We start from the raw sequence: 25570 nt of genomic DNA, 5'->3' as shown, positions 1-25570 counted from the left end.
CTAGATTCTATAGTTCATATTTTCCTGTATTTGCTTTATCACTATTTCCCATGTGTCCATCCACCATTCTTTTTTTTTTTTTCCTAATGCACTTTTTAAAAAAATTAATTTATTTTTGCCTGCATTGGGTCTTCATTGCTGCGTGTGGGCTTTCTCTAGTTGTGGTGAGCGGGGGCTACTCTTCGTTGTGGTGCACAGGCTTCTCATTGTGGTGGCTTCTCTTGTTGGAGAGCACAGGCTCTAGGCACGCAGGCTTCAGTAGTTGTGGCATGTGGGCTCAGTAGTTGTGGCTCACGGGCTAGAGAGCGCAGGCTCAGTAGTTGTGGCGCACGGACTTAGTTGCTCCGTGGCATGTGGGATCTTCCCAGACCAGGGCTCAAACCTGTGTCCCCTGCATTAGCAGGCGGACTCTTAACCACTGCGCCACCAGGGAAGTCCCCACCCTTCATCTTTAGACAAATTTCGAGGTAATTACAGGCATCCGTCCACTTTACCTGTCAGTACTTCACCTTGCATAACATTAACTAGAGCATATTCTTTGTGTATGGGGTCCCCCCGCATGTCAAATTTATATGTAATGAAATGCACAGATTATAAGTGTACCATTCACTGAGTTTTGACAAAGGTATACTTCCATGTAATCTTGACCCCTATCAAGATAGAGAACATTTCCTTCATCTCAGAAAGTTCCCCCAAATCCCTTCTCATTTATTCTTTGTCCTCACCCTCTTGGCAACTGCTTTTTTGAGTTTTTCACTGTAGATCAGTTTTGCCTGTTCAAGAACTTTATATAAATGAATCATATAGTATACTATCTTGAGATTCATCCGTGTTTTTGCATGTATCACTAGTTTATTCCTTTTTATTGCTGAGTAGTATGCCATAGTGTAAACATACTGCAGTTTATTTCTTCAATCTCCTGTGGGTGGACAGCTGGACCGTACCCAGTTTGGGGCTATATGAATGTAACATCTGTAAACATTAACATACGAGTCTTCTGTGGATATGTTTCCATTTTCTCAGCAAGTTTTTCCATTTTTCACCATATATGAATATTTTTAAAATTAAACTCTTCCAAAAGCCATTTTTTATTTATTATCTCATCGGCACTCCAACATATATGTTAGTAGTTTGATAGCTGGGACATATGTTCAGTTAGTGACCTTGTAATACACACTTGTTCTCAGGGAAGAAGATGTTACAAAAACCATGTACCCTCCACCAGTTACCAGCACTGTCCAGCTGTCCAGCGATCCTGATGGGAAAAAAGTAGACCTTATCTGCGATGCTATGAGAGCAGCCATGGAGAACATAAATCCTCACAAGTACGTGTGCTGTCGTTAGTTGGCATCTTTTGAGTAACAGAAGTGTGTAGTTGTTTCTCTTCAGCTTGCTCATCTTTCTTATTCTGGTGTACTTCACTTATTACTTCAGGTACTGCCTATCAATACTCACCTCTCACGTGAAAAAAACCACCCCAGAACTGGAAATTGTGCTGCAGAAGGTACACGAGCTTCAAGGTAGAGACATGCTGACAGAGTGTGTGTATCGGGGCCTCGACTGACATCGGGTCTTTGGTCTTCTGGAGATCACACTGACCAGGACCAGGGTCACATCACTGATTTGGCGTGTGGCTTTTTCGTCTCCATTTTAAAACCTGGGTCCATTTCTTTGAATGCTGCCCTATAAAGCTTGTACAAGAGTCAGGGCTTCCCTGGTGGTGCAGTGGTTGAGAGTCCACCTGCCGGTGCAGGGGACGCAGGTTCGTGCCCCGGTCTGGGAAGATCCCACATGCCATGGAGTGGCTGGGCCCGTGAGCCATGGCCACTGAGCCTGTGCTCCGCAACGGGAGAGGCCACAACAGTGAGAGGCCCGCGTACCACAAAAAAAAAAAAAAAAAGTCAAAAGAATATATTCATCTGGTGTCCAGTTCTGCCAGAAAAACGCATTACTTTGTCTTTTTGGTTATGTTGCTAGGTGTGTGGGTTTTTTCCCCAAATGGTTTTGTTCTGTTTTGTTTTCTTACACGCTGATAGGAAGTGCTGCACCTGTTCCTGATGCTGTGAGTGCTGAAGAGGCCCTGAAGTATTTGCTGCTTCTTGTAGATGTTAATGAATTATATGATCATTCTCTTGGGACCTATAACTTTGATTTGGTCCTCATGGTAGCTGAGAAGTCACAGAAGGTATGTGGAGTTACTACTTAGACATACTTCTTATTTTTGTTTATGCGAACATGGTAGTATGAAACAGTGCTCCTGACACTGCAGTGTTTGGTCTGATGTTAAGGCTGTGAGGACAGGCCTCGAGGCAGAACTGTTAGTCTCCAGGACCCATACTTCCAAGCTCATTCTCTGTTGCTGTTCTGGGCTTACCAAAGTGTTTTGATTGCTAGGTTGAGCAATCGAAATAAAATTACTGGGTTATTTTTAAGCTTATAGGCATTAAGTGTGAACAAATTCTTCTCTTATAAAGGAAATATAACAAATGATTCATATTCCAGTCGAGTTCTATCATGTAGCTTCTTTTACCAGTGCAAATTGGGAACCTGGACAATATGCCCATATGTTAAGGCATTTTTACCAAAAGTGGTTTTATGTAGTTTGGTTTTATATATAATTAATATATGAATACACGACATATTTTAAAAATGATGTAGCTTTCGTTTCATTGCTATAATTATTATATGCTTATTTTTATAAGTAATATAATCATGAGCAATAAAATTGTCCTTTAAAAAAATTTTTTTTTTAATTTTTAGGATCCCAAAGAATACCTTCCGTTTCTAAATACACTTAAGAAAATGGAAATGAATTATCAGCGGTTCACTATAGACAAATATTTGAAACGGTATGAAAAAGCCATTGGCCACCTCAGCAAATGTGGTAAGTGTGAGGGTTAGTATGTTTATTTCTGCTTCAAATATTCTTTGGAACTAGGGAGGGTATAAATTGCAATCAAATGTTAGACAGACTGATTTCAATTTCCACACCTGAAAATGTTAACAATTACGTACGCGCACCTTATTTTTATCATATGTTTTGAAAAGCTGAGGGTAAAGCAGATGTCTTTGAATGAACGGGAGGAGCTCCATAGCTAAGAAGATAGAGCAGATGCTTCTGAGTCAAGAGTGATCATCCTCGAAATTCACTTCAGTGTCTTAAAATCAAAATTGGTTGATAACTCACTCTTCTCGTGGTGTTTGCAGACACCTGAAGGAAACCCAGCTTGTCTGAGTGGCCATGCCTACTGGCAGTGCCCTGACACAGTTTTGACTGGCAGTGATGTGGAGTCGAAGCAGCACGATGCCGGGTGTTGTGCTTCACCCCATCCCTGACCAGTACTGGAGCCTCACGCTTCAGCAGTTATGACTCTTTCCTAAGGGCTGAGACGGGGACAAGGAAGAGTCACCTGGGGTGCTTGTTAAGCATTCAGCTTCTGGCTTCCTTGGAGGATCTGGTTCAGCTGGGCTGGGACGGGACTCAGGCGTGTGTATGGTTAATAAGCTCCCCAGGTGATTCTTACTAAGGAGGCTGAGCAAACACTGGGCTGGATGGTCATTCATCAGAGGTAGTGTAAAATTCCTTTTAAGTAGAACTCTCATTCCAACTGGTGCCTCTCATACCTCAGAATCTGCAGTGGTGCTCATTAAAGCTCACACTCCTGCATTCCCGTTCTCCAGATACTCTAATTATGCAGGTCTTAAAAAGGTCCCTTGTTGATTTTATGTAGGGACCATTGGTAGAAATGAAATCCATTATGCTTCCCAAGTCTCAAGCTTGTGTGTGTATGAATCTTATTTCTGTAGGACCGGAGTACTTCCCAGAATGCTTAAACTTAATAAAAGATAAAAACTTGTATAACGAAGCTCTGAAGTTATATCCACCAAACTCGCAGCAGTACAAGGTGTGTAGCATGTGAAATGAGGCTCTCCTGATTTTGCTTTGTGCTTTAGTTGGAGAAGGAAGAGGCTCCTGGAGTCCCTGACACTGTCCTTGGTTTCAAGGTTTATCTTCAAACTAATTAGCCTCATCTCGAACTTATCTGGGAGAAAGGCCCTGACCTGTTCCTCTTCTTAAGAACTTGCCCAGGCAAGAAACCTAGGCGTTGTCTCTGGATCCTCCTGGGGAATACCATGGCAGTTTCCATCCTGCCCCTCCTCCAGCCCAAACTCACGATCTTCCTGAATAGTGCTGATCTTTCCCATGTATTTCTGCATAAAGTTTGGTTCGCTTGTGTGAACAAACATCTGTTTAGCTTTTCTCATATGCAGATACTTTGCTTATCAGCTAAATGTATTATAATTCTTACAACAACCTGGTAGGTGTTGTGCACAATTTTCAAATGAGGAACCACCTTGCCTCAGGACCTGGGACGTGAGGTGGCCGACCTGGGATATGGAGCCCGTGCCATCATCACCACCATTTTCAGTTTGTCCACAAATTGCACACGTCTTTCTGTGATCTGGCCCATGCCTGCTTCTTTATCATCAGCTGCCTCTGGCAGCCCTCTACCTCCACTTCCTTTAGCCCCCTGTCCTTCTAAACTCTCGGGTCTCCTCTGCCAGAAAGCCGTTCCTGGCTGAGGGGCCAAACACTGAGCTCCCAGAGCACCTTGTTCTAACCTTGGGGATGGCATTTATCAATCTGCTATTTACTGATTTGTTGCCCCACCAGGCTGTGGGTTTCCTTAAGGGCAGGGACCCCGTGTTATGTCCCCCTGTTTCCCTGCCTCATACTGAGCCTGGGGAATAGAGAATTTGGCCAAAGCCTGCCTCTTTGCTCTCATTTGCCTTATCTGTTCGTCTCCTGTGCCCTCTGTGCTTCAGTCATACCAGCCTTTTTGTTCTTTCCTGTGCATTCCATACCCATTCCTGCCCGATGGCCATGGTGCTTTCTGTGCTATTGGCGTGGAATACTGTCCCGTAACTCTTCACATGGCTTCTAATCCTCACAGCCCTCTGAAACAGCACTTCCATCACTCTATCCCTTTACCACTATCTGCCATTATGCTGTCGACCACAGTGTGTTTGTAAGTTCGTACTCTTTCACCACAAGAGCAGGAAGTTGGGAGTGGTTCTTGTTACTGTTTATTTTTTCTGTTTGTTTGTTTTTGCTTTGTTTGGCTTTATTTTTTGCTTTGCTGTGTTACTCCCACTGCCCTGAATAGTACTCAGTAATTATTTGTTGGATGAATACATGGCACATCCTCAGTAAGGTTTTGAGTGGAAGAAAGATTGAATTCAGTGGTCATCCACAGGGTTTTTCTGAGTCATTCCAGGGAGTTTCAAGTATAATGACTGAGGCAGCCTACCTTGGAGATTTAAAAAAACAGTTATCACCTGTCCTCACCAACCCTTTGTCTCTTCCTGTCCCAGGACATCAGCATTGCTTACGGGGAACACCTGCTGCAGGAGCACCTGTGTGAGCCAGCAGGGCTCGTGTTCGCCCGCTGTGGTGCCCACGAGAAAGCTCTCAGTGCCTTTGTGGCTTGTGGCAGTTGGCAGCAAGCTCTCTGTGTGGCAGCCCAGCTTCACTTGACCAAAGACCAGCTGGCTGGGCTGGGCAGAACTCTGGCAGGTAAACACGCCATTAGGTTCTCCCAGATAACCTCTAATGGCTTTGTGTCTCTGTGGTTTTGTTTGGCAGTTTTGCAGATGTGTGTCAGGTGGGAGCACACCTTGGTGCACTGTCATGTGCATGGGTAAAGGTTAATTTGGAGTGGCTTATTAGGTCGAGTAAAAATTAAACTGCTACGAGAGTTCCCCCAATACAATGGCACAATAAAGAAAGCAGTTTACTTGTCTCTCTCATGGCACTAACAAGTCCTCCCATGGTGCGGATCTGCCATCTCTTGGGCAGAGAGTTGAAGGTGGATTTTCTCCACATCTGTATTCCAGTCCTCAGGAAGGGGAAAAGCTGGAATCGTGAGAGAACACTCCAAGTTGGAAATGATCTAGCTAACACTTTTCTCTACCTCATTCACCAAACTCACACTTTACAGGACACCGGGTACAGTGTAGCTGGGTAGCAATGTGCCCTGCGAGAATGTAAAGAAGAATTTCCAAGTGGGACTGTTCAAATATAGCCAATAGATCATTGGAAACCATAATAGGAATTTTCAGAAATGAAGCCAAATGTATAAGCAGAGTGAAAGCAAAGGCAGTTTAGCTGTGTCAGGATCTAGGGATTGCCTGAACTGGCGGTGAGGTTATTCCACAGTCTGATTTCTTAGACTGGAGTGGCATTCCCAGAGTGCCTGGGAGAAGTGACGGGTGCGGCTCTGGCCCTCTCAGCCATGGTTGAAGTGGGTGAGTGGCTGGTATATTTTCCCCCTACCTTTTCAAGAGTCTTGTAAATACTGTTATGATCTCCCCATAAAAAGCAGTCCTGAAAAAAAATCCAAACTATATCCTGTTAAATGTACATACATATTCTCTTGAGTAATTTCACATTGGTTTTTTTTCCTTTGGGATTATAAAAATGTGTGAGATTATCACTTTTCTCTTTCTGGCATTTGCTGGTTATTAGATCTGTGGACTCTTTTATAAGCCCTTTCAATTTCCAAGTACTCCTTTTACAAGTACTGAGAAATCCTTATGTGAGTCTTATTAACTATTCATTCTGGCTCCGTTGATACTTCTGGAAACTTGTTATTTGTAGTTTAAATTTTCTAGTTCTGTTCTTGGCGTCTGTTATCTTCTCTTACATTCTTTTCAACTCTTAGCTTGCTGTGTGTCATGCCTTATAATGGAGTGCACCTAGTTCTCCCAGATGCTTAGCAGAAAAAGGTGGAGAAGACAGTGCTCAAAGATTTTTGAGAAATGTTACAAGGTGGAGTCACTTCATGTGTACATTTAACTTAGTTTACACAAGTCACCAAAAGGAAGAAAAGATAGCTTTTGAAACGGTGGAGATGACTCTTCCTGGTTTTGTCAGTGATAATGTGCCCTGGAGTTAGCATGAAATGGGAGATGTGACTCTGCCAGCCCCTTAGTTAACTCTGGGTTCTGTGTGCCTCTCATAGTGTAATTATCTCAACTGGGCTGAAAATGAGTCTCAGATATGAAGATACTGCAAGACCCCTGACATAAGCCAACTACCCCCATCTAGTGCTCAACCAAAGAAACAGCAGCCTCTTCCTATTAGAGGAAAAACTGGATTAGTGCGAGATGCTTGGTCAGTTTCCCATATGTGTGCCTTTGTAAGCATTTTTCATGACTGATTTTGACTGTATGTGATTTTCACGTCCCATTAAAATTTTGATTGTAACTGCCATTTAAGATAGGACCCCATGGTATTCCTGCCTCTCTCTCTCATAGAAATTCACAAAGTATATAGTTTGATACACAATAAAGACATATTAATGAAGCATTTCAGCAAAAGAACGCTTAACTCTATCTTACCCTGTGCTTCACAAACGTACTTGACCTGAGAATGGTTTCTTGGTCCTGCCTTTTATGATTCTTCGAGCAGTCTTGGGGAACACTTGAAAATGCTATTTTAAAGCAGTTCACTTTGAATGTATACTCTGTAGAGCTCAGTCTCCAATTTGTAGGAGACCATTTTGATGTAAATAGTACCACCTAAAACCGTTTCAACTTCAGTTTTGGGAATACCGTTCTTAGTAAGCCGACTGTGCTCAGATGCTTACTGTCTTTGCAGGAAAGCTAGCTGAGCAGAGGAAGCACTGCGACGCAGCCACAGTTTTGGAACAGTACGCCCAGGTAAACTCAGTGACTCCCATTCACACCCCCACCCCCAATCAATAAGCAAGGGCTTCCCAGTTGTACCTTAGTGATCATGACAATTAAAGGAACTGTGGGTATTTAGGAAATCCAGAGATAGTATTTCCCCTGAGGGTCTCCCATCTTGCTGGCTTGACTTGGTAATCTAAATTCAGTATATCTCTAAGTAATTACACTTGTTGTGACAAAGAACTCTATTATAATATGCACTAGTGGCTTGACCTTGGTAGAAAGTATAAATTAAATCTGAAGGGAATTATACCTTTTATATTAACTTGCCAAAGTAGAAACAATGAGAAAAGACCATTCTCAACCAAAGGGATGGAGCGTTACACCCTTTTCTGGCTTTCACTCCCGTTCTTTCTGTTGGAAATGTCTCTTTTACCTCGGGCAGCTTGATGGGTTCCAATTTCCCACCAGGTTATAAAGATAAGTACGTACACCAGCTTTTGATAGAATTCTAGGATTTATTATGAAAATAATAAAGCCTATGCACTGTCACAGACTTAACAGGACACAGGTACACAATTAATACCAGGGATTCCTGCCTCTAGGGTTTTGGCCTTTGATGAGAAAGTGTTACAGTTGTCACTAGTGGGCACATCTGCATAACAAAATTGTGCTTTTAAAATACTTCTTTGTCTTTCATGTAATAAGAGTGAGTGAAACAAGGTAACTGTGATATCATTAGATCCTGGAAAGAAACTATGTTGGGTGATTGAGCTGAAAACATGAAGATATATCCCACCTAAGATGGTTAATTAAATGGATAAGATGCCTGCTTTTGATTTCTAACATTTCTTTTTGACTTTCTTAGAATTTCCAACTCTCTGCTTACGTGACCGATCTGTTCTTGCACGTTTTTTTTTCCATTAGAGGTGTTATCGTATTTACTGTACTGATCTTAAGTTCCCAGCCTCACAATCTCAACATCCCTGCCCTATCAGAGTCCTGTTCTGATGCTTGCTTTGACTCTTCAGACTGTGTTTTAATCCCTTTTGTATGCCTTGTAATTTTCTGTCAAAAGCCTAATGTGTGTGATATACTGGGTTAAAGCAAATCTGATAAATAGGTCTTTAATGATATGGTGATGAGGCTGGGGGTTGGGTAGGAGAAGTGTTCTGTAGTCCTTTGATTAGCTGGCAGTCTTTAAGTGAGCATGTACCTCATCTGTGAACTTCACCAGTGCTTCTCAGTTTTTTTCACTCTTTAGGTAGGACAGGAAGGTTAGAGGGGGCTGGAGTTGGGTATTTCCCTGCCTCCACATTGGTTAGGCCCTGGTGAAACCCACTTTGATTAGGCTCTGCCAAAATCATTTGAGTGCAGGTCTTGTTAAGATCAGTATTTTCAAATGTCTGCTTTTCCCTTCCCCCTGCTAGAAGTACGTAGACACCGTGAGAAGTTCTGGTAGGGCTCCTGGAGGTAAAAACTCACAAAAGTGTAGGAATTTCCGTAAGTATGGACCCCTATAGAGTTTTTAACTCTTGGCCTTGTCTACAGTGAGTGATATTAGCTGGAGAAATTCAGTCTTTCACCCTAAGTGTGATGTTTGCTAGCTTTTTTGGGAGTTTAATAGGTGTGAGAAACTGGGAGGGATGTTGTTGGAGTTGGCAAACTATAGCCTGTGGGCCAAATCTTATTGGCCACCTGTTTTGTAAATAAAGTTTTATTGGAACATAGCCTCACCATTTGTTTACCCATTGTCTGTGGCTGCTTTTGCACTTAAAACCGCAGAGTTGAAGAGTTGTGACAGAGACAGTCTGGATGAAAGTCCCAGAAAGCCTAAAATATTAACTCTCTAGCCTCTTACAGAAAAAATTTGCCAATCCTAGCCCACTTGTGTTGAGGAAATTCCCTTTTATTCCTGGTTCTGAGAGTTTTTATCATGAACAGGTATTGAAGTTTCCTGATTGCCTCTTAAACTAAGATGTTTTCTGTTTTGTTTTTAGACCAGTGATAGGGTGAATTGTATTGACGTATTTTCTTTTTTTAATTGGAGGATAATAGTTTATTTACAATGTGGTGTTAATTTCTGCTATACAGCAAAGTGATTCGGCTATACATATATATACATTCGTTTTTATATATTATTTTCCATTATGGTTTATCATAGGATACTGAATATATACTTCTCTGTGCTATACAGTAGGACCTTGTTGTTTATCCATTCTATATATAATAGCTTACATCTGCTCACCCCAACCTCCCACTCCATCCCTCCCCCACCCTCTTCCCCCTTGGAAACAAGTCTGTTCTCTATGAGTGTGAGTCTGTTTCTGTCTCGTACATAGGTTCATTTGTGTCATATTTTAGACTCCACATATAAGTGACGTCATGTGGTATTTGTCTTTCTGACTTTCTTCACTTAGTATGATAATCTCTTGTTGCTGTAAATACCATTGTTCTTTTATATGGCTGAGTAGCATTCCATTGTATATATGTACCACATCTTCTTTATCCATTCATCAGTTGATGGACATTAAGACTGTTTCCATGTCCTGGCTATTGTGAATAGTGCTGCTATGAACATAGGGGTACATGTATCTTTTTGGATTACAGTTTTATCTGGATATATGCCCAGGAGTGGGATTGCTGGCTCATATGGTAATTCTATTTTTAGTTTTCTGAGGAACCTCCATACTGTTTTCCATAGCAGCCACACCAACTTACATTCCCATTAGTGGTGTAGGAGGGTTCCCTTTCCTCCACATCCTCTCCAACATTTGTTATTTTATAGAGTTTTAATGATGGCCATTCTGACCTGTGTGAGGTGGTACCTCATTGTAGTTTTGATTTGCGTTTCTCTAATAATGATGTTGAGCATCTTTCCATGTGCCTATTGGCCATCCTTATGTATTCTTTAGAGAAATGTCTATTTATGTTTTCTGCCCATCTTTTGATTGGGTTGTTTGTTTTTTTGTTGTTGAGTTAGTATGCGCTGTTTGTATATTTTGGAAATTAAGCCCTTGTCCGTCACATCATTTGCAAATATTTTCTGCCATTCCATAGGTTGTTTTTTTGTTTTGTTTATGGTTTCCTTTGCTGTGCAAAAGCTTGTAAGTTTGACAAGGTCCCTTTTTTTTATTTTTGTTTTTATTTCCATTGCCTTGGAAGACTGACCTAAGAAAACATTGGTACGATTTATGTCAGAATGTTTTGCCTGTGATCTCTTCTAGGAGTTTTATTATGTCATGTCTTATGTTTAAGTCTTTAAACAATTTTGAGGTTATTTTGTGTAGGTTGTGCTTCAACTTCATCAGTTTACATGTGGCTGTCCAACTTTTCCAACAGCACTTGCTAAAGACTGTCTTTTTCACATTATATATTTTTGACTTTTTTATCCAAGATTAATTGACAGTAGTTGTGTGTATTTATTTCTGGGCTATCTATTCTGTTCCATTGATCCATTTGTCTGTTTCTGTGCCAATACCATGCTGGTTTGATTTCTGTAGCTCTGTAGTATGTCTGAAGTCTGGGAAGGTTATGCCTCCTGCTTTGTTCTTTTTCCTCAGGATTGCTTTGGCAATTCTGGGTCTTTTGTGGTTCCATATAAATTTTACAATTATTTGCATTAAATCTGTAGATTGCTTTCTACAGATTGTAATATTTATATAGATATTTATATTTATAAATTTTACAATCTACAGATTTGCATTAAATCTGTAGATTGCTTTCAGTAGTATGGCCATTTTAACAATATTAATTCTTTGAATCCAAGAGCATAGGATTTCTTTCTATATCTTTGAGTCATCTTCAGTTATCTTTCTTAATGTTTTATAGTTTTTAGCATATAAGTCTTTCACCTCCTTGGTCAGGTTTATTCCGAAGTATTTTATTTGGAGGCCTGTGATTTTGAAAGGTATTGTTATTTTACATTCCCTTTCTGATATTTTATTGTTAGTATAAAGAAATGTAGCTGATTTCTGTATGTTAATCTTGTATCCTGCTACCTTGCTGAATTTGTTTATCAGTTCTAGTAGTTTTTGTGGGGTGTATTTAGGGTTTTCTATGTATAGGATCATGTTATCTGCATATAATGACAATTTTACCTCTTCCCTTCCAATTTGGATACCTTTTATTTCTTTTTGTCTGATTGCTGTGGTTAGGCCTTTCAATACTATGGTGAATAGAAATGGTGTGAGTGGGCTTCCTTGTCTAGTTCCAGATTTTAGCAGGAAGCCTTTCAGCTTTTCACCATTGAGTATTATATTGCTTGTGGGTTTCTCATAAATAGCTTTATTATGTTGAGATATGTTCCCTCTATACCCACTTTGGAAAGGGGTTTTAACATAAATGGATGTTGAATTTTGTCAAATGCTTTTCTGCATCTATTGAGATGGTCATGTGGTTTTTGTCTTGCCTTTTGTTGATGTTGTGTATCACATTGATTGACTTGCGTACGTTGAACCATCCATGGGAACTTGGGATGAATCTCACTTGGTCATGGTGTATGATCTTTTTTATGTGTTGTTGGATTCAGTTTGCTAACACTCTGTTGAGAATTTCTGCCTCTGTATTCATCAAAGATACTGGCCTGAAATTTTCTTTTTTGGTGGTGTCTTTGTCCAGTTTTGGTATCAGGATGATGGCAGCTTCATAGAATGTCTTTGAAGAGTGTTCCCCACTCTTCAGTTTTTTGGAGGAGTTTGAGAAGGATTGGTATAAGTTCTTTTTACGTTTGGTAGAATTCACCTATGAAGCCATCTGGTCCTGGACTTTTGTTTGTAGGGAGTTTTTTAAATTACAGACTGTATTTCACCTCTAGTGATTGGTTTTTCAAATTATCTGTTTCTTCTTGATTCAATTTTGGTGGGTTCTGTGTTTCTAGAACCTTGTCCATTTCTTCTAGGTTGTCGATTTGTTGGCATATAGTTGTTCATAGTATTCCCTTATGGTTTTTTGTATTTGTGCAGTATCAGTTGTCATGTCTCCTTTTTCATTTCTTATTTTGTTTATTTGGGTTCTCTCTCTCTTCTTCTTGGTGAGTCTTGCCAGAGGCTTGTCAATCTTGTTTACCCTTTAAAAGAACAAGCTCTTTGTTTTATTGATTTTTTTTCTGTTGTTTTTAAAATCTTTATTTCATTTCCTCCCTGATTTTTATTAATTCCTTCCTTCTACTGACTTCATGTAATTCATGAATTACTTCATGAATTACTTTTTATAATTCTTTTATTTGTTCTTTTTGTAATTGTTTTAAGTGGTTGGTTAGGTTGTTTGAGATTTTTCTTGTTTTTTGAATAAGGCCTGTATCACTATGAACTTCCCTCTAAGAAATGGTTTTGCTGCATCCCATAGATTTTGTATGGTTGTGTTTTCATTGTCATTTGTTTCAAGGTATTTTTTAATTTCCTCTTTGATTTCATCATTGACCTGTTGGTTTTTCAGTAGCATGTTGTCTAGTCTTCATGTAGTCATTTTTTTCCTCATTTCTTTTCCTGTGGTTGATTTCTAGTTTCATGGCATTGTGGTCGGAAAAGATCCTTGAGATAACGTCTATACTCTGAAATTTGTTGAGGCTTGTTTTGTGCCCTAGTATGTTATCCTAGAGAATGTTTAATGTGCACTTGAAAAGAATGTGTAGTATGGGTTTTTTTGGATGTAATGCCCTGAAAATATCAATTAAGTCTAACTGTTCTATTGTATCATTTAGGATCTCTGTTGCCGTATTGATTTTCTGTCTAGAAGATCTGTCCATTGATGTGAGTGGGGTGTTAAAGTCTCCTACTATTATTGTATTCCTGTCAGTTTCTCCCTTTATGTCTGTTAGTATTTGTTTTGTGTATTTGGGTGCTCCTATATTAGGTGAATATATGTTGACAAGTGTAAAATCCTCTTCTTGTGTTGATCCTTTTATCATGTAGTGTCCATCTTTATCCTTCTTTATGGACTTTGTTTTAAAGTCTGTTTTGTCTGATATGAGTGTTGTGACTCCCACTTTTCTTGTCATTTCCGTTTGCATGAAATATCTTTTTCTATCCCCTCACTTTCAATCTCTGTGTGTTCATTGCCCTAAAGTGGGTCTCTTGCAGGCAGGTATTGTAGGCTCATTTTTTAAATTCAGTCTGCCACTCTGTGTCTTTTGATTTGAGAATTTAGTCCATTGACATTTAAGGTAATTATTGATAGATATGTATTAATTGCCTTTTAACCTTGTTTTCCTGTTGATTTTATATTTTTTCTTTGTCCCTTTTTCTTTTTATCTTTTGTGGTTTGATGATTTTCTTTTGTGTTATACTTACGTTCTTTTTGGTTTTTTGAATCTATTGTGTGTCTTTGACTTGTGGTTACCCTGTTTTTCCACTATGTTAACCCCATCCTGTATCTGCTTGCCTTAGACTGCTAGTCATATAGGCTCAAACATATTCTAGGAAATGAAAAAAAAAAATCTACATTTTCTTACTCTCCTCCCCCACACTTTATGATTTTGGTGTCCTCTTTTACATCTTCATGTTCATCCTTTTGCTGTTTATTGTGGTTATCACTTTCACAGAAATTAAAAAAAATTTTTTTTTTAATCTCTGTACTGGCTTATTTAGGTGATTTGCTTTCCAATTGTGATTTTCTCTTTCTTATATATTCTTCTTTTCTATTTAGAGAAGACCTTTCAATATTTCCTTTAGGATAGGTTTAGTATTGCTGTATTCTTTTAGTTTCTGCTTGTCTGAGAAATTCTTTATCTTTCCTTCTATTCTAAATGATCTTGCTGGGTAGAGTATCATAGGTTGCAGACTTTTCCCTTTCAGGACTTTGAATATATCTTGCCCCTCCCTTCTGGCCTTGCAACGTTTCTGTAGAGAAATCAGCTGATAGCCTTATGGGGGTCCCCTTGTAATTAACTCTTTGTCTTTCTCTTGCTGCTTTTAGAATCCTCTTTTTATCTTTAACTTTTGCTATTTGTATTATAATATGTCCTGGTGTAGGTCTATTTGGGCTTACCTTGTTTGGGACCCTCTGTGTTTCCTATACCTGGATATGTTTCCTTCTTTATGTTTGGGAAGTTTTCAGCCATAATTTCTTCAAATACATTTTCAATCCCCATTGGCATGCTTTATATTATCCCATAGGTCCCTTATATTGCTTTCATTTTCTTTTTTTTTTTTAATTTGCCTTTCTGTCTGCTGTCCTGATTGGGTGATTTCCATTATTCTATTGATATCTTCCAGGTCACTTATTCTTGTGCATTGTTTATTCTGCTGTTCATTGCTTTTAGTTTAGTTGTCATCTCAGCAAATGTGTTCTCTAATTTTTCTTGGTTATACTTTATAGTTTCTAGTTCCTTTTTTTTTTAACAGTACTCTGCATTTCTGTCAATAGCCTTCCTTAATTCTTTCAGTATTTTCATTATCTCCTTGTTGAAGAGGTCTGTTTATTTGTTCTTTCAGGGGAATTCTCTTGGTCTTTTAACTGTGAGTGGTTCCTCTGCTTCTTCATTTTACTTATATTTCTCTTATTCTGTGAGTTTAGGAGAAACAGTTAGCTACTCGTCTTGGAGGGCTATTTATATGTGGGCCCGTCCCTGTGTATCTTGTGTGGGTTTAATATTTTTGGTGTTTTTATTATTTATTTGTTTATTTGGCTGCATCAGGTGTTAGTTGTGGCACGTGGGATCTTTGTTGCGGCATGTGGGATCTTTCATGGCGGTGCATGGGCTCCTCTCTAGTTGTGGCACGCGGGCTACAGAGCATGCAGGCTTACTTGTCCCGTGGCATGTGGGATCTTAGTTCCCCAACCAGTGATCGAACCTACATCCCCTGCATTGGAAGCAGATTCTTAACCACTGGACCACCAGTAAAGTCCCACGAGGGCTGTTTTTTTTTTTTACCTGTAGCCCCTTTCCTCAGCATGTGCTGGCCATCATCCCCTTGATAGGGGGTGTGCAGATATGGGAGCTAGTGCCTGGTCTTGGGGTTCTCGGTGGCACTGGCAGATCACGTGCACCCCTAGAGCATGCAAAGGGAGTAGAGGCAGCTCACGACCAATCCTGGAGTCCAGAAGGGCGGTGGTGGCAGCTGGTGATTACTCCTAAAGCCCAGAGGGCAGCCGCTGCTCGTGACCACTCCTGGAGCTCGTGTAGGTGGTGTTCTGCTGCCTGAGAGCTCCTGCAGGGAAAAAGGCTGTAGTGGCAGGTCCTGCCCCTCCCCTCACGCACCGCCCACACAATGGCACCTGGCCTCTAAAGCAGCCTAGGTTTCCTCCGCGTACACTCTCAGGTGTGGTTGCACCAGACTCTAGCCCCTTCAGGCTGTTTGCGTGCAGCCCACTCCAGTTGTCTACCTGGGTCTGATCTCCGAAGCACAAGTTTACACACCCAGCCCCTGCCCATACCAGAGGACATGTGTCTTAGGCTGGGGGGTGCAGGGTGGTGGCACTGTCTGTCTCTCCATTCTAGCTGCTGCAAACCAGTTGCTGCATTCTCCTCCCAGGCTCCAAAGCTCCCCCTCTGTCCCAGCTAATCTCCCCACTAGTGAGGGGACTTCCCAGGGTACAGGAACCTTTCCTCTTTCACAGATCCCTCCCAAGGGCCCAGGTCCTGTCCCGATTCCTTTCTCTCTTTTTTTTCTTCTGTCCTACCCAGTTAGAGGGAGATTTTCTTGCTCATTCAGAGTTCTGAGGTCCTCTGCCAGCGTTTGGTAGATATTCTGTGAGAATTGTTCCACATGTATGTGTATTTCTGATACATTTGTGGGAGGGGGTGAGCTTCATGTCCTACTACTCCACCATCTTGATCACTCCTCTGCACTGACTTTTGAATGTTAAACCAATTTTGCATCCCTGAGTTAAACCCAACTTGGTCATAATGTATGACCTATATTGGTGGATTCGAAAGTTTACTTGAGGCTTTTGTGCTTGTTCACAAGGAATATTGGTTTATAGTTTCCTTGTTATGTCCAGAATATGTAAAGAACTCTTACAACTCAAGAACAAAAGGACAAACAACTCATTTTGTTTGAAATGGCCCAAAGACTTGAATAGATATTTCTCCAAAGAAGATATACAGATGGCCATTAACCACATGAAGAGATGTTCAACATCGTTGTTCATTAAGGAAATGTAAATCAAAACCACAGTGGGCTATCACTTCATACCCACTAGAATTGTTTTAATCAAAAGAATGAAAAATAAGTGTTGTCAAAGATGTGGAGAAATAGGAACCCTTGTATTTGCTAGTGGGAAGGTAAAATGGTGCAGCTGCTATGGAAAAGAGTTTGGTGGTTCCTCAAAAAGTTAAGCATAGCATTACCATATGATTCAGCAGTTCCACCCCTAAATATATACTCAAGAGAAATGGAAACATATGTCCACAAAGAAACTTGTATACAAATGTTTATATTTTTAGAGCATCATAATAGCCAAAAGGTGGAAACAACCCAAATGTCCATCAATGACAGATGAACAGATGAATAAATTGTGATGTGCATACATGCACAGATACACACACATACACACACACACACAGGAATATTATTCAGTCATAAAAAAGAATGAAAAATTGATGCATGCTACAACTTAGATGAAACTTGAAAACATTATGCTGAGTGAAATAACTCACATAAAAGGACAAATATTGTATAATTCTACTTACATGAAGTAACTGGAGTAGTCAAATTCATCTGGACAGAGACTATAATGATGGTTGCTAGAGTCTGGGGGTAGGGGAACATGGGGATTTACTGTTTAATGGATATATAATTTCAGATTTGCAAGATAAAAAAAAGTTTTGGAGACTGATGGTGGTGATGGTTTCACAACCGTGTGAATTTGCTTAATGTCACCAAACTGTACAGTAAATGGTTAAAAGGGTAAATTTTATATTAAATTTTACTACAATCAAAAAATAATAAATTAAGGGGAAAGAAAGGAACAAAGAACCAGTAGATGGTACAACTTGGATGAATCTTAAAAACATATGCTAAGTGAAATAAATCAGACACAAAAAGTCACCTATTGCGTCATTCCTTTTTTACAATATATCCAGATTAGGCAAATCCAGAGAGACAGAAAGCAGGTTAGAAGTTACCAGGGGGTGAGAGGAGTGGGAAATAAGGAGGGATTGGTTAATGGATATGGAGTGTTTTTATGTGATGATAAAAAAAATTTTGAAAGTAGGGAGAGCTTGTGGTTACCAACATTGTGATACAGTAAACACCATCGAAGTACACACTTTAAAATCATTCAATGTATGTTATGCAAATTTGATCTCAGTAAAACACACACACTCACACATTGCCAGTCAAGCACAACACATCCTACCACGTTCCTCTGGGACACGTGGTACAGGCCTGCAAGGATCCTTTGGGGTCTCGGAAGAAAATGGTTAATTAATCTTTTTAATTAAAAATAACCTATTTAAAGTAGTATGTATGTGTTATAGATTGTTTAAAGTGCTGAAAGCACATACAAGAAAATAAAAACATCTCATTCCTACCACTCAGAGATTGCTATTATTAGCACCTCTTTTTTTCTTTCTAGAGTTTTCTCTCTTTCTGTCTCTTCCCCACCCCCTCTCTCCACACACACACACACACACACACACACACACACACGTAATGTTAACCAAAATGAAATTATGCTGTTTGTTCTGTTTGTAAATTTGGTGTGTTTGGTTGTGATCTTCATCTCTCCATGTTGACACATTTTAATTCATCTAACAATTACAATTTAAGTTCCCTCAATATTCCAAAATTGTTTACATTAGATCAATCCAAATTAGATTCCAGTCTAGGGACATGTATTGCATTTTGTTATGTCCTTTAAATCCCTTTTATCTAATGTATACACCCCCCCTTTTTATGACAGAGATTACTTGAAGAAACCCAGCCAGTTGTCTCATATATTTCATCTTTTAAAAACGTGTTTTGTTTTATATGCTTTTTAAGTACATTAAGTAATTATATATTGGGGTACATGATCAAAAGTTTTTAGTGGTAAGGGTACAAGCATCATAAATGGTTAAAGACTGTAGGGTATGCATGTGTTTATTACACTCATCAGTTTTTTGGTAGGTTTGAAGTTCAAAATAAAATATAAACATTAAAAAAGAGAAAATGGTTTAGAAGATTACTATTCTAGTCTACCATTTTTCCAGAGTGTGCACTTGTCAATTCAGGAGTCCACCTAAACCTCTGGAATCAGATTTGGAGGCGCAGCTGGGGAAATGGGCATTTCTAAGTCTTTCTCGTGGTTTTGATGCTCAGGGATGTAGAGAGGTGATGCTTACCTTGTACTTTGTGATCATTTCCAGAATTGACACCCCTCCTTTGTCTCTTGCATCAATATTTATCGAGCATGTACTCTAGGCCAGTCCCACCAACTGGGACTGTGAGTGATAGGCTGGAAAGGCAGAGGGAGGCAGCTCTGTGGGCAGTTTTGCAGTTTATTATGGTGGCATCTAACACACTTGCTCCATTAGCCTGTTACCTTCCTTGATGTTCCCCTGTCAGGATTATGAAGAAGCTGTGCTCTTGCTGTTAGAAGGAGCCGCCTGGGAAGAAGCTCTGAGACTGGTAAGAGGACTTCAAAACTCCTCCCTGCATGAAGTGCTAAGCGGAGCAAGGGCCTGCACAGGGAGACAGTGTCAGCCGCAGTCCCTTGTCTTCCGAGCTACTGAAATTTGTCAGAAATAGTTCAGGTTCCTGGTCTAAGGATAAGCAATGCTTTTTAAACCATTTAAAAAGCTTATTCTTGATGTTTGGAATTAGTCCTCTAAATATGAAATATTACTAATTTTTACTGAAATGAATTGAGTTTTCATTGGCTACCTTATAGGAGGCCTACTCCTCTGGAAAATATCCTGTCACCTCTGAAAGTGATCCATTTCCAAGTATCTTAACTTCCCAGTGATTTGAAGTTTTCCTGCCTAAAATTGTTGTATTTTTTTTTTTTAGGTACACAAATATAACAGACCAGATATTATAGAAACCAACGTAAAGCCTTCCATTTTAGAAGGTGAGGGTTACATTTAGATAGAATTCCTGATTTGGAAGTATAGAACTGCTGGGAGAGAGGGAGACGGGAGAGTACTGCCTGTACTATTACATCCTTTAATCATGTCAGTGATGAAAGGACTCATTATATCGAGTCAATCAGAGTTCTCCACTGGGTGTGAAATTTACTTCTGAACATGGTTTTTAAATATGCTAAGTTGCTAAATAGTAGCACATAACTTATTTGAATGTTAAAAACCTGTGATAAGATACAATTAAGAATCTTTGGGAATAGTTGGTAAACTCAAATATGAACTGTATATTAGATAATATTGTATCAAATGGTTAATTTCCTGCATTTAATAATTGTATTGTGGTTATATAGATGATATCCTGATTCTTAAGAGAGAGATGCTGAAGTATTTAAGAGGGAAGAATCATATCTGCAACTTCCTCTCAGAGGGTTCCACAAAAATGTGTGTGTGTGTGTGTGTGTGTGTGTGTAGAAACAGAGGAAGCCAAAAATATGGCAAAATGTTAATAATTGATAAATCTAAGTGAAGGGTATATGTATGTACATTGAATTACTGCAACCTTTAAGTAGGTTTGAAACTTTTTCAAAATAAAAATTTTTTAAAAATAAGAAGGGACTTCCCTGGTGGTCCAGTGGTTTAGACTCTGCACTTCCACTGCAGGGGCCTCGGGTTTGACCCCTGGTCGGGGAACTAAGATCCTGCATGCTGTGTGGCGCGGCCCAAAAAATAATAATAAAAAGAAGAACCTTTGCAGATGGTTCCTCGATAACAGATGAGTGTTATCAGTTCTAGAATACTCTGGTGTTCGCCGTATCCCTTAAAAGCAAAGTGTAAAAGAAGGACATCAGTTTGACTTATAAAAGTCTTTAGGAGTAGAGGTTGATTTTAAGCTCTGCACAGTCTACCCTGTAAGTGATGTCTGGCCTTTCTGACATTAACATGTATTTATATTCTTACCCTGCCTGCTCTTTACTACCCTGTCCTACTCAAAACTGGGAGGGTTCTTTGTGTATCATTTACTTTAGGTACTCCTAACTGGATACTGGAAGCATCCTTCCTGGCCCTGTAACAATCCATCTAGCCCACTCTTACTTGGATTTTTCTCCGCTAATTAGAACCTAGAAAAAGTGCTCCTTAAACACATAAGTATTGGGTATTTGTAGATGAAAAACTACAAAGACGTAATACTTATATGTTTAAGAAGCATTTCAGAGACTTTCCTCCTATTTTTGTTAACAGCTTCCTGTGCACTCCTTTTATTTACTAGTCTTCTCTTGGGTTAGATACCAAGTCTTTTGTTCAGGTGATTTTGTAAGTTTAGTGGTAGAGAGTATTCTAGGATGATGTTGATGAACTTTAAGATCTGGAATCTCAATCTCTAGTTCTTTCTCCTATAGCAATGTTGGTTACTTCTCATTAAAGAAAAAATTCTTGCTTGAAAAACCTGGTAACTTCTTTTCTTTGTTAAGCTCCAACTCCCTCACTAACCACCCCCACTCTAGTTTTATCTCTTTGTTTAAACGTGCTCAAATTATTTTCCATCTGCACCCTTAGCCCAGAAAAATTATATGGCGTTTCTGGACTCTCAGACAGCCACATTCAGTCGCCATAAAGCACGTCTATTGGTGGTGCGAGAGCTCAAGGAGCAAGCACAGCAGGTGCATCTGGGTGAGTGCCCACCTGAAGACACCGATGCTTGGGGGGTGGTGAGGGGCAGCATCACGCTTTGTCTCAGCTGCTAACTGTCCCTCCCACAGTGTGATTACTGTGCCAAGTGGAAGTCCGAGGCCTCTGAGGGTCTGTGAGGGTCTTTGTTGTGGGTACTGGTGAGCGCTTGGGGGCAGGACCAGGCACCAATGGGCAGAGCTCTGCCAAACATTCTCTCCACACCCCGACCAGAGCAGCAGACTACTGTATTTACACAGTGATCTCATTTCCAGAAGTTCCTTTGCTTTAAAAAAAAAAAAAAAGACTTGCCTGGTGGTCCAGTGGTTAAGACTGCACTCCCAATGCAGGGTGCCCAGGTTCGATCCCTGGTCAGGGAACTAGATGCCACAACGAAGATCTTGCACATGGCCACAAAGATCCCACATGCCACAACTAAGACCCAGCGCAGCTAGCTAGATAAATAAATAAATAAATAAATAAAACATTTTTATGTAAAAAGAATAAAGACGTTTGGTAAAGTACTAGTTTACAGTAATAAAACTGTATATATTATCTATTTCATTTTGAGAGTGACTTTGTACTAGTTTTCATGTCCTTAGATTTGACCTGGTTAACTGTAGTTCCCTTACCCCACTGAAGGTAAACCCTCATTTGCAGGTAGTTTTCATGCTGTCTGGTTCTTCTCCTCTAGATGATGAGGCGCCCCACGGTCAAGAGTCAGATCTCTTCTCTGAAACTAGCAGTGTCATGAGTGGCAGTGACATGAGTGGCAAATATTCCCACAGTAACTCCAGAATATCAGCGTATGTATCATGTTTATTCAGCACGTTGACCATGCCCTGGGTATATGGAGAAAGTACAAGTAAACAGGTCAGTTTTCCAGCAGGACAGTGCAGCAGGAGGGGGAGGACATTCTTCAAGGCCCTGTGGAAGCTGTGCAAGGACCTTCGCAGCATATCTAAGAGATTAGACTCAGCTTTGAAATGTTTTCTGCTGCAACTTCGTGGCCTGTGTGTTTGCCCATCAACCACATGGCGCTTACACTGGGTACTCAATTTATATATGACATCTGACTTTATTCATTTAAGAAATATTAAGTGACTATAATGTGTAGGCACTGAGAAAAATATAAAGATTATAAAGAAAAAAGATTTCACACTTCTTCAATTCAAAATTCAACTTGTCAGAAGTATAATCGAGCTAGTTGTAGTGGATGTTACCGAAACCTTTTAAGGAGATGTGAGTTATAAGAGCTGTACTCTTCCTTGGGAAACAACAGTGTATAATGCAAGATTATATATTTAAACCAAATTGTGCTTTAGGAATTCAGAATGGAGACCTGTGAGGTTGTGTGGGGCAATCAGAAACTGCAAGAAAGCCACCTAGAACTGGGCTTTGAGAGCTGGGGTGAGAGTCCCAGACAAAACAAATGGCATAATTAAAGACCTCTGAGGCAGGAGAGAATGTGGGATTCATATATATTTTATGATATTCAAATTCCAATCTGGTATGTCTGTTATCTTACTTCAACTTAATTTTGTTGCCTTTAAACTTACTTGGTTTTTGCTACAAAATTGAAGCTGTTTGTTCTTTTCATTTTTCTGCCTCTTACTATCAGATGAAATCCGATTTTATTCTGTATTTTAATCAAAACTTCAAGGCCAGGCATCACTTTTTAGGGTTTTCCTTATTACTTCCTGCCTTTTCTCTCCCAATTTAATTTTTATGTATCATCTTAACACCTTCACCATTTTCCCGAAAATACAAATACCATCTGTATATACTCTGGTTTCCCAGAAAGTTGGTGGCCAATAGTTACATTCATTTTAATCTGTTCAGCACAAGGAGAGCCCCTTTTAAAACATCTCTAATTTCTAACAGGAGATCATCTAAGAATCGGCGCAAAGCGGAACGGAAGAAGCACAGCCTTAAGGAAGGGAGTCCACTGGAGGATCTGGCCCTTTTGGAGGCATTGAGTGATGTGGTGCAGGGCACTGAAAATTTGAAAGGTATATTCTCAATACTGATGATTCTTGCCCACAAAAAACATAGTAAATTCGTCACTTCAGGGTGCATTCCTGAAACAACTTCTCAGCCAATAGCCTAGATGTCTTCCTCTTTGGCATCCACCTACCTGAGCTGTGAGAGACTATCACTGAAACCAGGATAAAGACAGAGGAGGCACTGCTTTCCTGCTTGGCTCTAGTGGGTTTGTTTTCTTTTTGTAGTAGATATGTTGAATTATTCCAGCTTTTGGGGAGAAAGAAGAAAATGAGGGAGATATTGTAGTATGCTATTAGATATTTTCACTTGGGAAAGAAACTCCTGTTAGGATTCTAGCAGTGGAGCTGGTGATACAACTTACCACTCTCAAATTTCTTCTCTCTAGATGAAATATACCATATTTTAAAGATACTCTTTCTCTTTGAGTTTGACGAGCAAGGAAGGGAATTACAGAAGGCCTTTGAAGATACTCTGCAGCTAATGGAAAGGTCACTTCCAGAAATTTGGACTCTCACCCCCCAGCAGAGTTCAGCTACACCTGTAAGTTTTCCTCAAAGACAGAATGTGCTTCTTTTTTTTTTTAAATCACTTTGACAGGTTATTACTCTCACACAATCTCTTAATAGTGAGAGCAAAAGATTTTCCTGTTCTTAAAACGTACTATACAATAGTTAAATTGTCTTAGACTTATGTTTAAGCTGTCAGTAAGAAGATTTTATGTTTGATAGTATAGTTCATAGTACACCTTGGCCTAGGTTAAGTTTGCTTTTTATTTCTCCTTTCTGCATGAAACTGCTGTCATGGAGAAGATGGGAAAGTCAGATGTCAGATGGTTGCCCTGACCTTCAGTGAGATTGGTCAGGGTAGGGGGCAAGCTAGGACCAGAACTGGCCTCTCACCTCTCTGTTCAGACTTATGGATGGGATCTGAGTTCTTTAAAGGAAGCCCAGACAATTGCTTTTTCTCTTGTTTTATGGTAAATTTGACTTGTCACTTCTGTGTTGTTGTAACAAGCTTGCTAATTATGTTAAAGCTGTTTGTGTCCCATCAAGAATTCTAATATATTGTCATCTATTTATTGTGTATATCTATCTGCTCAGTCTCTTACATCTCAGGTCTGTTGTTCAAAGTTTCAGTTTTGATTCAGAAAGGCTGGTTTATCAGTCAGAGTCCATTAAGGAAAAACAAAAACCACAGCTGTTATTTTATCAGAGAGAGTTTAATATATGGAACTGGTTAACCAAGTACTAGAGGACTGAGAAGGCAGAAAGGGAACACAGAGAAGGAACATTGAGATTGAAACCTGACAGCCACTTGTACCCATAACGCTGAAGGAACAAAAGGAAGAGGTGGGATTCTTAGAATTTAGACGCTTGGAGGTGAGGCCCCTGCAGAGCTGGTTCTTGAACCTTGGAGAAGGGGGTGGCAGCCAGCTGGTGCTGGTATTGCCGAGGGGGCAGGATGAGGCTGGGTCTAAGCGTACAGAAATAAACAGAAACTGGGACAAACAGCTGCTGCGGGGTACAGAGCTACTGTTGAGTGAAAGCAAGCGAACAAGGGAACAAATTCCCTCTCCTTTCTCCGTCCAGCTGGTGTCTGCTATTGTTGGAGCATAACGGCTGTCCAAGGAGGGGTGTTTTCTCAGGCCCCCAGTCCCAGCATCACGAGCAGTGTATAGGAAGGGTGGGTTTGGAGCTGAGAGAGAGGCTGGAAATCAGCTCATAAGCTTACTGGGTCTCGATTTCCTCAGTTATAAATGGGGATAATACTCCCCTGTATAGTTCACTGGAATGTTTTGAAGGTTAGATGAGAGGGTAGATATAAAAGCATTTTACAAACCATAAAGATAAAAGCAACTGAGAATTAGCCCCTCATAAATACTTGAATTTACTATAAGTATTTCCTAGAAGAAATGTGATCACCTTCAGAACTAGTGCTTTCGAGGCTAAAAATTTATAATGCTTCCCAATGCTCTCCCTTATCCTCATCTATTCAGATCATGTTAACATCTAAGATACCAACTTACGAGTCTTCTAGGGGAAATGACCAGGAAAATTGTGTTTTTGCTTTGGTTGGTAAAGCATGGTAATGTCATCTGTGCAGGATACCATGGGTCACATGGCAGTGTTTTGAGCACATGACATCACTGCTGAGAGTGCCCCAGGGGAGAACACACAGACCTGAGTGAAGGCG

The 25570-nt window shown here is 40.0% G+C and overlaps 1 protein-coding gene across 2 annotated transcripts in view; it reads left to right on the top strand.

The window, feature by feature from the left end:
- Nucleotides 1-25570, top strand: part of ELP1 (elongator complex protein 1) — a 62545-nt gene that overhangs the window by 31265 nt on the left and 5710 nt on the right. For both annotated transcript variants that reach the window (XM_032634566.1, XM_032634567.1), the window contains 13 exons: nucleotides 1188-1325; nucleotides 1435-1520; nucleotides 2037-2185; nucleotides 2761-2884; nucleotides 3808-3905; nucleotides 5377-5578; nucleotides 7664-7725; nucleotides 19188-19250; nucleotides 19632-19692; nucleotides 21260-21373; nucleotides 22065-22176; nucleotides 23255-23382; nucleotides 23763-23917. In XM_032634566.1, coding sequence (XP_032490457.1) covers nucleotides 1188-1325; nucleotides 1435-1520; nucleotides 2037-2185; nucleotides 2761-2884; nucleotides 3808-3905; nucleotides 5377-5578; nucleotides 7664-7725; nucleotides 19188-19250; nucleotides 19632-19692; nucleotides 21260-21373; nucleotides 22065-22176; nucleotides 23255-23382; nucleotides 23763-23917 — 1492 coding nt within the window. The remainder of the gene's footprint in view (nucleotides 1-1187; nucleotides 1326-1434; nucleotides 1521-2036; nucleotides 2186-2760; nucleotides 2885-3807; nucleotides 3906-5376; nucleotides 5579-7663; nucleotides 7726-19187; nucleotides 19251-19631; nucleotides 19693-21259; nucleotides 21374-22064; nucleotides 22177-23254; nucleotides 23383-23762; nucleotides 23918-25570) is intronic.

Source organism: Phocoena sinus, chromosome 6 (genome assembly GCF_008692025.1).
Source record: "Phocoena sinus isolate mPhoSin1 chromosome 6, mPhoSin1.pri, whole genome shotgun sequence".
NCBI classification, from domain to species: domain Eukaryota; kingdom Metazoa; phylum Chordata; class Mammalia; order Artiodactyla; family Phocoenidae; genus Phocoena; species Phocoena sinus.
This window is presented reverse-complemented; position numbering and strand designations above follow the sequence as displayed.